At 42.8% G+C, this 16,252-nt stretch overlaps 1 protein-coding gene across 1 annotated transcript in view; it reads right to left on the bottom strand.

Moving 5' to 3' along the window:
- SNX6 (sorting nexin 6) overlaps nucleotides 1–16,252 on the bottom strand; it is a 46,884-nt gene that overhangs the window by 15,753 nt on the left and 14,879 nt on the right. Inside the window, exons 5-8 of the mRNA XM_074996856.1 lie at nucleotides 15,095–15,216; nucleotides 11,673–11,796; nucleotides 9,770–9,865; nucleotides 1,933–2,038 (exon numbers count right to left, since the gene is read on the bottom strand). Of these exons, the coding sequence (XP_074852957.1) occupies nucleotides 1,933–2,038; nucleotides 9,770–9,865; nucleotides 11,673–11,796; nucleotides 15,095–15,216 (448 nt within the window). The remainder of the gene's footprint in view (nucleotides 1–1,932; nucleotides 2,039–9,769; nucleotides 9,866–11,672; nucleotides 11,797–15,094; nucleotides 15,217–16,252) is intronic.

Here is a 16,252-nt window from a genome sequence, read left to right as displayed (position 1 = left end):
TTTGCAGTTTGGTTCCCAGTTCTGGGAGGGTGGAGAACTGAAACTGCATAACAAGACTGGCACTAATACCACCAACTTGGGTTGCAAGCCATGAACACTGTGATGCAATAAGCAACTCAGCATACTCCACAGATGTCAATTACTATTTCCAGTGGAGGTGTATGGAATTGTCCTCTGGCAAGAAAGCTTTCATAGCTGTGGAAGGTCAGAAGTCCAACCCCCACCTTTGTGCTAAGATTAAAAAGGACTCTATTGATGTGAATCCCCAAGGATTCCTAGAGAAGAAGACATTCCCTATAGAGACCAAGCTCTTATAAATCAATCACAGTTATAGCAAACACAGATGTCCTTTCTCCACTTCTTCCCTGAGAAAGTGCTGCTTTAAGCTACTGTAGATGTGGACAAACCTTTACATCCTTTAACTGGGGCAAAAAACAGACTTTGCCGTCACATTTGCCACATCTGTACACAATCACTTTGTGCAAATGGATCTTTGATATTTAGACGCCCTTTTAATTCAGAGTCTGCCAGACTCCACAACTTGCTCCTTCAGAGACCAAGGCTGGGAAGGCCTGCTCACCATGTTACCATTGTGTCAGCAGACCTTAACAAAAGGGGGAAAAACAAAGATAAAACAAAACGTACTAAAAAAAGATAGTACAGCAGTGCAAAAGGGCTGAACCCAGACAACATTTGAAAACCAATGTGAATACTGAAGGGAAAAAAGAGCTACTCTAAAAGCATCCTATTTAACTGTTCACAAACAAAAAAAATCACTAGAAAAGGTAAGGACAAACCAACCCAATGAAGAAAGCATCAAGAACACTGAGCTGTGCACGCCCACTGCCTTTTTAGCATTTTGAAGACATAGATAGGTCTGTGCTTGCTACTGTGCCCTTGGAATTCACTGACTGGAAGAGATGGGTGCACACATGGTCCCAAAGCAACTTCTAGTAAGCAGTGTCTCAAGTTGATTAATACCAATGGCAGCTTCCACAACTGAAGTTGTATATGGACAATTGCAGCTGGAGAATTTTATTTCCCTCCTGAGTTTAAGGTTGCCAACTGTTCCCAAATTTTGGCATGCTGATCCTTCCCAATACTCTTCCACGTCCGACACATTATAACTGGCAGTTTTGTTGAAGTAGACAAGTTTGATGTTGAGTAAAGTAATGTAATTTCTTGTGTGGTACAAGTTGAACCCAGGTAACTGCAAGCAAATCTAAAGTGCTCACCACTAGAACAAGTTTTGACAGAAAACTTGATCAGAAATGTAACTGTATCAACCATTCTAAAATTCATAAAGTCAAACATGTTTTTTCTTTAAAAGTACTGAAAAATTAAAATACATGTTTCAGTTAACCCCAAAAGAGATGATGCCCCCCAAAAAAGCTTCCAATATAAAACCAGATTATTCTAATTCCAAGTGGTCTAGTACAGCATGAGCAAAGCCGCCCACAAGGAAATGGGCACTCTCAGCAAACTTGTATTTTGGTGCCCCGGTATCCTAGCCACTGCCCCTGGCCCCACTATTTCCCCACCCTCCCCTTCAACACCCAGGCTCCTGCTGCCTACATGGAGCCAGTGTCTCTCTCCATCGTTGCCCCAAGCTCCTTTCTAGGGCCCTGTGCCCCAAACCTATTCTGTTCCTTGCCTATTGACCATGTCGCCCACCTTTAATGCCAGCACTCAGCATTACTTATACCCATACATGTTATTCCAAGGTCTGATTGTCTACTTCTGCTTGCATAAAGACATTTATACACCCTGAGAATCTTCCTTTTCCTTGCATATAAGACAAGTTATCAAAAGGAAGGTAACAGATAATAACAAAGCATTAGAAAGTTTTCCAGAGTGTGCTACAATTAATGGAGCTCCCCTGCCACCAGAGAACGGGAAAAAAAAAAAAAAAAAAACAAACCCCACACTCACTTTTGTGTGATCTTGTCATTTTATCAGATTTGCCAGAAGCATCTTTGACTCTGTTATGATATTCTACAAGGAATGTTCTTTCATGTTCAAAAAAGTCATCTACATCCTAAAAAAAACAAAAACAGTATTTAGAAGACAGATTCACTTGTTTGTAATAACAATCCATGAAATTTATTCTATAGTCATGACTGTGTACAATTAAATTCTCTATAATAGGTATAAGAGAACTTTGCACTTATATTGTAAGACACCCTATACAAAAGTCAGTTTTTACTTCTAATACTTCCAAGTCCCTCACAATGAGGTGTTTGCCTGCATTTTAAGCTTTATGATATTAGGTGTCGGTCTATAATACTGCACTAAGTCATCCTAATATACCTTAGGTTGCGTTACTGTGGGGATTATGTTGCAGGGCAGTCAACATACCTTATTCTTCTTATGCAAGGCAGAGTACAAAGGTCAACTGAAGAATGATCTGTGGTCAATTTGGCAGGTCTTCAATAGACCCGCTAAAGCAGCTGCTGGTGGATTGATCTCAGGACATTGGTCCTAACAGTAATGTAGATATAGTGTATCTCAATCTAGAATCCTGAACACACAGCTCTTCCTCCAACTACCTGCAGGGTTTCATAATGCATTTGAAATTTACTACTGAGGCTGTATGAAGAATACGCGAGAAAGGAAGCACTTTGCAGTGGCAAGAACTACAGAACGATTGCCTTAACCAGGCATCTAGGCAAGGTGCTGACGATTATACCGACAGAGAGATTGAAATTGCAGATAGAAGAACATCTAGCAGACAAGCAGGCAGGATTCAGGAAAGATAGAAGTATCATACAGCAGGACATTGGCACTAAGCTTGATAGCGGAGAAAGCGCAACAAAAGAACAAGAACATCTACAATTACTTCGTCACTTTGCAGAAGGCATTTGACAGTATAGATCAGAAAGTGACTTGAGTGGTGCTGGAGTCATACAGAGTGGATAGCAGACTGATACAGTTGTTGAAGGATATCAATGACTATGCGGAAGCAGTGGTGAGAACATACAGAGAGTTGGGAAATTGCTTTAGAATGAGCACGGTACGAGACAAAATATTGCCGACTATCTTCATCGCGTACCTAGAGAGCGCAATGGGCAAGATCAAGGAAGAGGTGGAAGGGACAGTTGTGCATAGTATGAAAATGAACAACTTGAGGTTCGCGGATGATATAGTTATCACTGAAGATGATGAAGAGATAGTAGTGAGAATGGTGCGAGTGCTAAATGAGGATGGGAAATGCTATAGGACTGATTCTGAACATTTATAAAAACCAAAACCAATGGTATTTGGAGATAAACAACTAGGAAGATCAGTGTAGATGGGATTGAACTAGAGAATAGAGAAGTTCACATATCTGGGAAGCAACATAACATATGATCTAGACCGTAAGAAGGAAATAGCGAAAGCAAGAGCAAGTTTGAAGGCAGTGGATAAGATCTGGAAAAGCAAAGTGTTTAGCTTAGGAATGAAGCTGAGCATCTTGAAAATGTGGATTCAGCAGCATGTTGTACAGACGTGAGATGGGTTCAACGAAAGATTTGAAGAGAAGAATATTGGCATTCAAGAGGATTCATAGAAAGATCCTGAGAATAGGATGGATGCAGGAGGTCACCAACGATGAATTATATAGGAAGATACAGCCGAAAGAGAACTTACTGCAGGTTATACAACAGAAGTTACAGCTATTCGGACATATCTGCAGAATGAATGACGAATGAAAATTTAAGACCCTGATATTCGACATAATAGATGTTTCAAATAGGAGAGGGAGCCCCCACAGAGAATGGGTACATGATATAGTAGATTGGCTTAGCTTCTGTAGAATAGCTCCACATCACTCTGCCCTGGGCAGGGAAAGATGGAAGGAAACAGTGAGGGAGGCATCAGACACCAATGGGTGCTTAGCCCATGGCTGTTGATGATGATGATGTACTAAGTACCTTACATGTCTAGATCACCAATTCCGTTACGACTCAAAACATCAGCAGGTTAACAAAAAATAGCTAGACGCTGAACTCAACTGAAGTAGTGCATCCAGTTTTGGGTATTTCAGTTTAAAAAAAAAAAACAAAACACCGCCAAATCAGACAAAATCCAGAGAGAGTAAAAAAAAAAAAAATTAAAGGATATAGCAAACATAACCTACCTGGAAAGATTTAAAAAATTAGAATTTTTTTGTCTGGAGAAGTGAAGACTTGGGGGGGGGGGGAGGAAGAGACATAACTGTGTTCAAGTACGTAAAAGGCTGTTCTAAAGAGGAGGGTGATAAATTGTTCTTTTAAACCACTCAAGACAGGACAAGCAGTAATGGGCTTAAATTACAACAACAGAGACTTAGGAAGTTTTTCCTGCTGTTTAACCTAACTGCAAGGGTAGTTAAGCACTGAAACAAGATGCCTAGGGAGACTGTGGGATCTCCACAATTGAAGGTTTTTAAGCACAGGTTAGAAAAACGCCTGTCAGGGATAGTCTAAATCAGCGGTTCTCACCCAGGAGTACATGTACCCTTTGGGATATGCAGAAATCTTCCAGGAGATACATCAACAGCTCTAAACATTTGCCCAGGTTTTACGACAAGTTACAGACAAAGCACTAGCAAAGTCAATATAACCCAGCTTTCTGTCCACTGAGCAGATATTAAATAGGCAGTAGCTGTTGAAGTTGTCTGTATTAGGCTGCTTATATGCTTCAGTATCATCTGGATGATGAAATAGTTAAGTGTCCTTGCCCACTTGGTTCATAGCCTCGCTGCAGAGACTACTAACAGCAGGGTCTAACAGCACCAGTTGTGTAGCTAATGTTTTTAGGTAGATCCCTGTCTACTAGGTTTAGATGAGGAACAGAGAATCATAGAAATTTAGGACTGCATGTGACTTCATTAAGTCGCGTAGCCCAGTACTCTGCACTGAGGCAGGACTACGTATTACTTAAATCAGTGGCTCTCACTCTTTCCACACTAACCTTTCCGAGCAAAGTCAATACAAACTAAAATTTCATACGGACTTACTTAACACTCAATATATTTTATACATTGAAATGCAAATACAACAGATTACAATTTATTTTATTATTATATGAACAAGTAAGCAATTTTGCAGTAATAATGTTCTATAACATCAGTATTTTTATGGCTGATTTTGTAACGAAATACTGTTTAAACGAGGTGAAATCTGGGGTATGCAGGCCAAACCCTGAAAGGGTAGTGTGGAAAGACTGAGAGCCACTGATTTAAGTAATACAAGCTGTGTCTACACGTGCACGCTACTTCGAAGTAGCGGCACTAACTTCGAAATAGCGCCCGTCGCGGCTACACGCATCGGGTGCTATTTCGAAGTTAACTTCGACGTTAGGCGGCGAGACATCGAAGTCGCTAACCTCATGAGGGGATCGGAATAGCGCCCTACTTTGACGTTCAACGTCGAAGTAGGGACCGTGTAGACGATCCGCGTCCCACAACGTCGAAATTGTGGGGTCCTCCATGGCAGCCATCAGCTGGGGGGTTGAGAGACGCTGTCTCTCCAGCCCCTGCGGGGCTCTATGGTCACCGTGTGCAGCAGCCCTTAGCCCAGGGCTTCTGGCTGCTGCTGCTGCAGCAGGGGATTCATGCTGCATGCACAGGGTCTGCAACTCCTTGTCGGCTCTGTGTATCTTGTGCTGTTTAGTGCAAGTGTGTCTGGGAGGGGCCCTTTAAGGGAGCGGCTGGCTGTTGAGTCCGCCCTGTGATCCTGTCTGCAGCTGTGCCTGGCACCCTTATTTCGATGTGTGCTACTGTGGCGTGTAGACGTTCCCTCGCTGCGCCTATTTCGATGTGGTGCTGCGCAACGTCGATGTTGAACATCGACGTTGCCAGCCCTGGAGGACGTGTAGACGTTATTCATCGAAATAGCCTATTTCGATGTCGCCACATCGAAATAGGCTACTTCGATGTAGGCTTCACGTGTAGACGTAGCCACATAGTCCTGCCTCAGTGCAGAGTACTGGGCTACGTGAGTTAATGGAGTCACATACAGTCCTAAATTTCTATGATTCTCTGTTCCTCATCCAAACCTAGTAGACAGGGATCTACCTAAAAACATTAGCTACAAAACCGGCGCTGTTAGACACTGCTGTTAGTAGTCTCTGCAGAGATGCTATGAACCAAGTGGGCAAGGACATTCAACTATTTCATCATCCAGACAATACTGAAGCATAAGCAGGCTAATACACACAACTTCAACAGCTACTACCTATTTAATATGTGCTCTGTGGACAAAATGCTGGGTTACAGTATTGCTAGTCTGGCTCCTTTCACGAACACTGCTCAAAAAGGGAGGAAAAAAATCCCAAGCACATCTCCATTATTAAGTAATACATTGGAAATACATGATGCAATACTATTCACGTGATACAAGGTATGAATGAATACTGATGTTCTCTCGTTTTGAGAGCAATTACTGTGGTGATTGGGAGAAGCCAAAACATCTAAATAGCTTTACAACAGATGCAGGCTTACGCTATACAAGAGTCTAAAACCCAGACAGTTAGATTATCTTTTCTCCTTGAATTGGAGGGTTTTTTATACAGCAGTCTCTCGAGTTACGTGAGGATTGAATTTCCACGTACCCTCATGTAACTCAAATTCTGTGTAAGTTGGCGGGGGGTGGGGGAGGGGGCTTTTTCCGCAGCAGAATGCACATTCTGCAGCCAGGGAAGCAGCAGGAGCACCTGGAGCTGCTTTTGAAAGATAAGTCCTGGGGTTGCAGGCAGGGTTAATCCTGGAGGTGGGCTGGGGCCGTGGGCAGGGGGCAGAGATGAGCCAGCGCAACGCGCAGGGGGTGGCGAGCTGGAGCTGTGCTTGCATGGTGCGCCACCGTGTGTGTGCGGGGGAGGTGTTGTTTTGAACCAGTGCTGCAGGGGCTGGGGAGGCGGGGGAGGAGTTAAGCACAAGTCCAAATCAAGCATTTTGAGGGTTTACTGTACACATCTTTGCACCAGAACTAATTCATGGCAATAGTAACAGCATCTGATGTCTCTTGAACTCAAGGGCATACAATTAGGAAAGTTACATGGATCTTGAAAAATCCACTTGCTAGTGGGAAGCTTTCACTGAGGTGCAAGGGGGATGAAGTCAATTTCTCCAGAATTTAAGGTTTCATTATAGTAGTAGTAGGCATCCTTCAGTCTGCATAGACTATGGATCACGCCCTTTATAGTTTCAATTGAGGACTTCATTTACAGCGTCTACTGTGACTATGAAGACCCACACGAGAGTGACAGTCCTCGCTGTATCTCTTGCAGATGTGGTGGGTGTCTGGCAAGTCCTTAGTGTGCTTTCTGTGCACTCGCTTCTCCTCTGCTAGCTGTCCGATCCTCAGCTCGCCCTTCTGAAGGCCCTTGTGTAACCCCTGCCTCCATCTGCCACGGTCGTCTGCTAGTTCTTCCCAGTTGTCCAGTTCGATGTCTACCTCTCCGAGGTCTCTCTTGCAGACATCTTTGTAGCGCAACTGGGGGCGTCCAGGAGGTCTTTTGCCAGAGGCTAGCTCACCATACAGGATGTCTTTTGGAATCCTTCCATCATTCATCCTGTGGACGCGGCCAAGCCAGCAGAGCCGACGCTGCCTGAGGAGGGTGTGCATGGTTGGGATTCCAGCTTGCTCGAGGATGGCGGTGTTGGTCACTCTGTCCTTCCATGATATTCCAAAGATGCGCCTGAGGCAGTGCAAGTGGAAGACGTTCAGCCTCTTTTCCTGACGGGCATACAGGGTCCAAGTCTCGCTGCCATAAAGGAGGGTGCTGAGGATGCAGGCTCTGTAGACTTGCATTTTGGTGTGAGTGTACAGCTTGTTGTTATTCCACACTCTCTTGCTGAGTCTGGACAGAGTTGTGGCCGCTCTTCCGATCCTCCTATTTAGCTCAGTGTCCAACAACAGGGTGTCAGTGATGGTGGACCCAAGGTAAACGAACTCGTGGACGACCTCTAACGTATAGTTGTCAGTGCTGATTGATGGGGATTCAGCAACATCCTGACCGAGTACGTTCGTCTTCTTTAGGCTGATGGTAAGCCCAAAGTCCTTGCACGCTTTGGAGAACTGATCCAGCAGTTTTTGAAGCTGGTTTGCTGTGTGAGACACTACAGCAGCATCGTCTGCGAACAGCATGTCTCCGATGAGGACTTCCTGCACCTTAGACTTAGCTTTCAGCCTTGCAAGATTAAACAGTTTCCCATCAGATCTTGTGTGCAGCAAGATGCCCTCTGTTGAAGATCCAAAGGCATGCTTCAGGAGGAGTGCGAAGAAGATCCCGAACAATGTCGGAGCAAGCACGCATCCTTGTTTGACGCCGCTCCTGATTCTGAAAGCATCCGATAAAGCGCCGTCATATTGGATGGTTCCTCTCATGTCTTCGTGGAACGACTGGATCATCTTGAGTAACTGTGGAGGACAGCCTATCTTGTGGAGCAGTTTGAACAGACCATCCCTGCTGACCAAGTCAAAGGCCTTGGTCAGGTCTATGAAGGCTATGTGGAGTGGCTTCCTCGGCTCCCTGCATTTCTCCTGCAGCTGCCTCAGAGAGACCATGTCAACGGTAGATCTCTCTGCACGGAATCCACACTGCGATTCAGCGTACACCCTCTCAGCAATCTTCTGGAGTCTGCCAAGGATGACGCGAGCGAACAGTTTACCAGTGACGCTTAGGAGGGAGATTCCACGGTAGTTGTTGCAGTCGCTTCTGTCTCCTCTGTTCTTATACAATGTTAGCATCGCGCATAGCCTGTGGAACCTCACCCTCTTTCCAGCACAGGCACAGTAGCTCATGTAGGGGTTCCAGGAGAGTGTCTGCACCACACTTGATTACCTCTGGTGGTATACCATCCTGGCCAGGGGCCTTTCCTGCTGCACTGCTGTCGATGGCTCTCTTCGGTTACTACAGTCCTAAAGGCAACTTTCTAATCATTTACTGAATGTAAGATTCAAAGTTGTCTTCTTGAGTATGCAGACAGCTCCAGTGCCTAAGAGTTCTTTATTATCAATACTTCACAATACTGTTTGGGAAAGCTATCAAGAGGGACATATAGAAGATAGGTCCATAATGGTAATTAGCCCAGATAGTCAGGAAAGCAACCCTGTACCCTGGATGTCCCTAAGCGTCTGACTGCCAGACACTGGGAATGGACAAAGGGGGATGGATCACCTGATGATTACCCTGCCCTGTTTCACTCCATTGGAAGTATATGGCATTAGCCATTGTCAGAACATAGGGCACTGAGCTCGAATGACCATTGGTCTGACTCCACATGGTCATTTTTAACAAAAGCAGGTACTACAGTTATTCGGGGGGGGGGGGGGGAGGGGGGCGGGGAATGGCCCATATCACTACATCCCACTCGCAAAAAAGGCTGGAAAAGGGATAAAACAGTGAAGCCCTCCCTGTGAAAGCAGCTAAATAGCATTGGAAGGTGACTGGGGTCAGGGTAGGAAGAGTTGCAAAGTCTTTTTCCTGCAGATGGACAATGCAGCTTTAAGATTACATTCCTACTACCCAGAAGAAAACAACATGAATGATGAAATCTCCAGAAAAAGTCCTACGACAGCTTCCTTCTCAATAGCTGATGTTACAAGGGGCTAGTATCTCATCTAGCTGTTCGTGCAGCCCCATGTTTTCACCTTCACTCTCTTTCATATCCACCTCTAGCAAGCATGTGATACATTTGTGAAGCCCTAAAATATACTTTGCATACATTTGTTATTTGTTTCCTCTTGTAATCAGTTCAAAAAGATTGTTTCAAAAAAATTTAACATTTGTAGAGATAAATCACCTTTACTCCTGAAACAATGACACCATCTGCTGACTTAACCATATTTTTAAAGAAGTCTTCAAGTTTCTCTTTCTTGTTTTTCCCACGAACACTCAACTGAAAAATAAGTTCACACCTCAAGTTAGCACGTTCTCTGATGACAATAAAAGCAGTGAATTAATTTTTGCCCTGAGAGGAGCTAGAAACTACACTAGAAACTGCAAGTTTTGTACCAGGTTGATTTCTGTCTGTCTACATTACACGAGATACTGTGTATTACTAATATGACATTTTGCATTATAAAGGTGATTGATTAGACAGACTTCCTTTAACATCTAATGTAAGGTGGCAGCCTGGTTCCTGTCTCCCCCTCAACTTGCATGAAAATTTAAGTTATGCGGGGATTGCAGGAAAACAACCCCCATGTATCTTAGGGTTTTACTGTGTACTAAAGAACCAAAAGCCATGTCTCAAGTTAACAAAAAACTCCATTACCCAAGGCTTGGTTTTAGTTTTATATTCAATTTTCAACACTGAAGGCACCTCAAGATATACAGTTACATTTATTTTAAAAAAAATAAGCGAGGCTCCACTATTTAGCTAATACATGCCATCGTCTCAGAAACAGGCATTTGGGCAAGTTACATTACATAACAGCCTCCACTTCATTAGCCCAAGTTAAGATTTCAACTCACAATGGCTGCGTCTACACTTGCCCGCACTTCTTCGAAGGGGGCATGGTAATCAGCCACAGTGGAGAATACTAATGAAGTGCTGCAATGAATATGCAGCACCTCATTAGGCTAATTCTCCCCACTGCGACTTTGAAGTTGCAAACTTCGAAATGCCCTTACTCCCCAAAATTTTGGTATTAGTATTTATTAGTATTCTCTGCTGTGGCTGATTACCATGTCCCCTTCAAAGAAGGGGGCAAGTGTAGAAATAGCCATTGTGAGTTGGAATCTTAACGCCCAAATGACTGTTTCTGAGAGGATGGCATGTATTAGCTAAATAGTGGAGCCTCACTTATTTTTTAAAATAAACGTAACTGTATATCTTTCACTGCCTTCAGTGTTGAAAATGCAATATAAAATTAAAACCAAAATTTTGAGGAGTAAAGGCATTTCGAAGTTGAGCAGGTACTTCTAAGTGCCCGTGGCTACATGGCATGCCAGCGCTTCGAAGTTTGCAACTTCAAAGTTTCCATGGAGAGAATTAGCCTAATGAGATGCTGCATATTCATCGCAGCACTTCATTAGTATTCTTCGCTGTGGCTGATTATCATGCCCCCTGTGTAGGCATACCCAATATGCACTAAGACAGCTTACACTGGTTACTTCTCAATATATTTAATTAATTTAGCTATCACAAAGCTATTCTGCTTCTCAGAGATGTTTGTCGTCTAGGCAGAATATTTAACAACCATGTTTAGCTACGAATTCTTCATCAGTATAACAGAACCATCATAATTTTTAATCCAAGAGCTACTGTCGGGATCCTGTCTTGATGAAAACTAATTTAATTTGAGTTTTACATAACAATGATATTGGGAGCTAGTTTCATCATGCTCTCTCTTTCAGAGCACCTAAACTGAATCAAGAGACTAAGTGAATATCATCGTGAGCCACAGCAAATGGTGACTGTTCAAAAATATTTATGGGAGTCTAGTAACACTTTTTTAATGACCAGGCTACAGTTCAAAAATTATAAAAATAGGTCCCGAATGCCAGGTTCCCAGAAGGTAGAGTATGAACTTTGACAATGCCAGTTTACTTAATTTCTAAAATTCTAAATCCAAAATAGGTTTGGTTAAAGAATTGTTATAAATTACTTCAGGAGGTAAACTGTTCTACCCATTTTCCAATCATATCATGAAAATACATCTTGACTACTTTTGCTATGGAATCAAGTTTTCAATACTCACATCCTGATTATATTCCAAGAAAACATGGAAATTTAAATCTTTTCTCAAAACAGGATGTGCTGCCACTCGACACAAGAACACTTCATGCATTGCAACAGTCTTCTTGAATATTGCCAGATACTCCCTGGAAACAAACAAACAAACAAACAACAAACAAGTACATTGACTACACAGTATAAAATTCCACCTGAAGCTATTAACTTTTGATTAAGCCGACTGCAAAAATCAGACATCCTAGTACGCAAACAAAACTGTAGGAATGCTAAAATATTCTACCCCAACCTTTGATGTATTTGATGTTAGTATATTATATCGTATTTAATTTGTGTACTAGAAAAAGGTAATGTTAATACATGAAGAAAAAAATGTAAGCTTGTATCCTATGACATAAGCAAACACACAGAGATAAATACAACGAATATTACAAGTCGTATAAATGAAGATTCAAATTCAACCTCTGTGATAGTTTCACTGGAAATAAAATCCCCCCTTAGCCTTCCCATAAACTATCAAGAAACAACAAGACGCAGAATTGTATGATACAAGCAACTACATAGCCTGCTCTGAATACTCCTGCCTGTTCTGAATATTCCTTCCTCTTCTATCTCCACATCTTTGCCTGTTTGCTCCCCTCTACTTATTTGTCTGCATTTTGTCAATTTAGTGTTATTTTGCACGCTCTTTGGATCAGAAATTTTCTAAGGGGACAAACATGTTGGGTGCGATATACACAGATCTTTTGCTTGATTTCAGTTTGGAACGGTCATAAGATTTAGTACACTAGATCCTCAGAATTATGAACACCTTGGGAATGGACATTGTTCTTAACTGAAATATTTGTAAATCTGAACAAGATATTATGGCTGTTCTGTCAAAAGTTTACAATTGAGCATTGACTTAATACAGCTTTGAAACACCACTATGCAGAAGAAAATTGCTGCTTTTAACCAATTTAAATGAAACAAGAACAGAAAAAGTTTACTTATATTGTCAAATTCTTTTTAGTTTTCTTTAGCAATTTATGTTTAACACAGCACTGTATTTTTTTTGTCTGTTGCTGCTTGTGTACTTCTGTTTCCTACAAAGGGGTGTGGTCTACCCATCAGTGCACAACTCTGACGTTCTACTACACATCAAAACCAAGTATCATGAGAAGAAGTCAGTTGCCCAGTTCAATCAAACTAGATTAAGGCAATAACCGAGGCTTAGTTTATCATGCAAACAAAAAATTAGTCATGAGGAGGAACATCTACCAACATCAATACAAGTTTACTACAGTTGATTTTATTTTGTAAATTCAATTAACTGACATTTAGTAAACTGCACTGATTGTGCAGAGGTAAGAAGAAAGGGGCTTCTTTTATTAACCCTCAAGTTAACAATGAAATGGCTTGGATAATTGACACACTTGCTTCCACTACGTGCAAGGAGGGATCATAAGATTTACATACCAGCAAACCAGCAGGATCAGTGTTGGGAAGTGTTTGATCTCTGTGAGAGCAGTAGTCATTCAGTGAAGACAAAAAAGAAGGATGCAGAGGATGGAGGTGGCAGTAGAAGAAACCCCAAGGTTTCTGTGTTATCCAACCCCTAACCAGACCACAAAAGAATCATGATCAGGGCCCCTGGAAAATCACAGATTCTTCAATATTTATTGTGCTCTGCTAATTTCCAGTTTTCTGTCGTATGAAGTGTATATTTCCTCTGCTGTCAAACCATCTCTTGCACACCAGTCTAATGCAATACTTTCAATACAGTAGCTCACCCCAGCATCCAGCTGCTAAGAGCTGCGTCTACACGTGCACGCTACTTCGAAGTAGCGGCACCAACTTCGAAATAGCGCCCGTCGCGTCTACACGCGTCTGGCGCTATTTCGAAGTTAACTTCGACGTTAGGTGGCGAGACGTCGAAGTCGCTAACCTCATGAGGAGATAGGAATAGCGCCCTACTTCGACGTTCAACGTCGAAGTAGGGACCGTGTAGACGATCCGCGTCCCGCAACGTCGAAATTGCTGGGTCCTCCATGGCGGCCATCAGCTGGGGGGTTGAGAGATGCTCTCTCTCCAGCCCCTGCGGGGCTCTATGGTCACCGTGGGCAGCAGCCCTTAGCCCAGGGCTTCTGGCTGCTTCTGCGGCAGCTGGGGATCTATGCTGCAGGGACAGGGTCTGCAACCAGTTGTCAGCTCTGTGGATCTTGTGTTGTTTAGTGCAACTGTGTCTGGGAGGGGCCCTTTAAGGGAGCGTCTTGCTGTTGAGTCCGCCCTGTGACCCTGTCTGCAGCTGTGCCTGGCATCCCTATTTCGATGTGTGCTACTTTGACGTGTAGACGTTCCCTCGCTGCGCCTATTTCGATGTTGGGCTGAGCAACGTCGAAGTTGAACATCGACGTTGCCGGCCCTGGAGGACGTGTAGACGTTATTCATCGAAATAGACTATTTCGATGTCGCAACATCGAAATAAGCTATTTCGATGTTGGCTGCACGTGTAGACGTAGCCAAGAAGTACTAATTATTTTCCTGCTAGTTCAGTGCTTTTGAGAGAAGTAATCTAGTAGCAATGTAAATATACACATGAAAACTGAAATCAGGGAGGGAGGAAAAAAAGAGCAAAGAGGTCCATGAATGGCATAAAAGAAAGGGGATGGAGTAAGGAAAAAGACTCTCTTATATGGCTCAACACAGAACACTAAACCTTACAAGAAATCCTCCAATCACTATTAACGGCATAACGAGGGACAAAGCCATTTCCAAGAAGTAGTCCTCCAGTAAATTTATGTATACCCATAAAATATGTCAAGTAGTTACCAAATGTCAAGTTCTACAGACCAGAAGTTTGATAATTGCATAAGAACATCTAACTACTGTGGTTCTACAAGCTCCTATCACATCACATAGATTTGAGAGCTCTTCTGCCTCACTTATGTCTGTGTCACTAACAATAACTAAAGATAGAAAGTAAAAGTTGCATTTATTACTAGGGCACATCCACAGAAAGCAACTAGTTAAACAAAAGATTTATACAAGTACACAGCATAAACAGAAAAGCAAGTTATCAAAGTTTGATTGAAATGATCTGTACAGGAAAATGTAAGTGAAGATCTAATACCTCACCTTTACAGATTATTTTTAAAAATTCTTTGTAGTTACAAATAAGCCTCTAACCTCCGTTTCCATTTTTAATGTGTATTCATTTACTCCTTTATTAAAATTCCCACAATTGTGGGCAATCATTTCTACAATTTTCCTGATGGCTCTGATCATGATCATTGAGATAATACTGGTCATGTGGTAACTGAAGCTGCCCAAACCTGCATCTTCTGGAAGGGACCAGTGCTATAACATGATTAGAAGTATGAAATAGCAGAAAGCACTAAAAAGCAACTGAAACACACACACCCCTACAGCTGTATAAAATATACATACGCTTCCAGTTCTTGTTTCATCTTAGTAAACTCTTCCTTAGTCATTGATCCTTCTCCTTCTCCAAGCTTCTGCAGTTTTTCCCTCGAAGCATCAAAGTCAGGCCTGGGTGGTGCAGGGGGAATCTGTGAAATGAGTCAGAGCACTTTTAAATTCCTCATCTGTAGTCAAAACTAAAACCCTTCAAATAAGGGCACAGTAATGCCTTGTATCCACTATAGTTTTACTAACAAAAGTCAGCTTTTGTCAACAAACCAATACAGGGAAAGGATCTTTCTGCCCATGTAACTCCTCTATTATGCCAACACCGTAAAACCACCTCCACGAATAGCATATTTTTTTTGTGACAGAACAATGCAGCATCGGTGTAGCCACCTCACTTGATTATGTCACCATAAATGGACTCCAACATGTTCCACAATAACTATCATGACCGTTCTGACCAGCAGTTTGAATTCTGCTGCCCTGAAGGTACACAGATACGTGCTGCTCCTCCACTTAAGGCTCGGGAATTTTTGAAATTTCTTCTCCAGTTTGTTCAGTGTGCATAGTTCACACAGCACCTTCCCAGCTGGCCATGTTGGTCTCATACAGCAGATGCACACTCCTGTGTGGAGCACACCAGAGATGTTTGATCTGCTAAGTACATGGGGAGAAGAGATGGATGTACAGCTGCAGCTCCACATCAGCTATAGAAACTTCAATGCCTATGGGCTGATGGCTAGTGGCACGCAGAAGGGCATGAAAGGGACATACAACAGTGTTATACAGAAAGAACTGAGAAGCTGAGAGACATGTACCAAAAAGCGAGGAGGCCAACCACTGTTCCGCAGTGGTGCTGAAGACCAGCTGCTCCTATAAAGGAGCTGCCTGCCACCCTTGATGGTGACCCCAACTTCATCATGAAGAGCCTCCTGGATACCACAGGGAGACTGGAAGCTGCAGCCGGTGGACTTAACCAATGTTTTCTGATTTATTTTTACTCCCATGTGTGGAATTAATTGTTTTAGGTGTACCAACATGGATGTGTGATGGCAGATGCAGAGTTGTGCAAGTGAGGTCTTTGGAGGTGGGCCAGGGATTAAAGGTTTAAACTGACCCAGAGCTGTGGTAAGAAGAGAAGACTCCCCCACAGTCCTCTTTCTCTGCAGCAGCACCAGG

The sequence above is a fragment of the Carettochelys insculpta genome, chromosome 6, assembly GCF_033958435.1.
Source record: "Carettochelys insculpta isolate YL-2023 chromosome 6, ASM3395843v1, whole genome shotgun sequence".
Lineage (NCBI taxonomy): Eukaryota > Metazoa > Chordata > Testudines > Carettochelyidae > Carettochelys > Carettochelys insculpta.
Note: the sequence above shows the minus strand (reverse complement) of the source record. Positions and strands in the feature narration are given on the sequence as shown.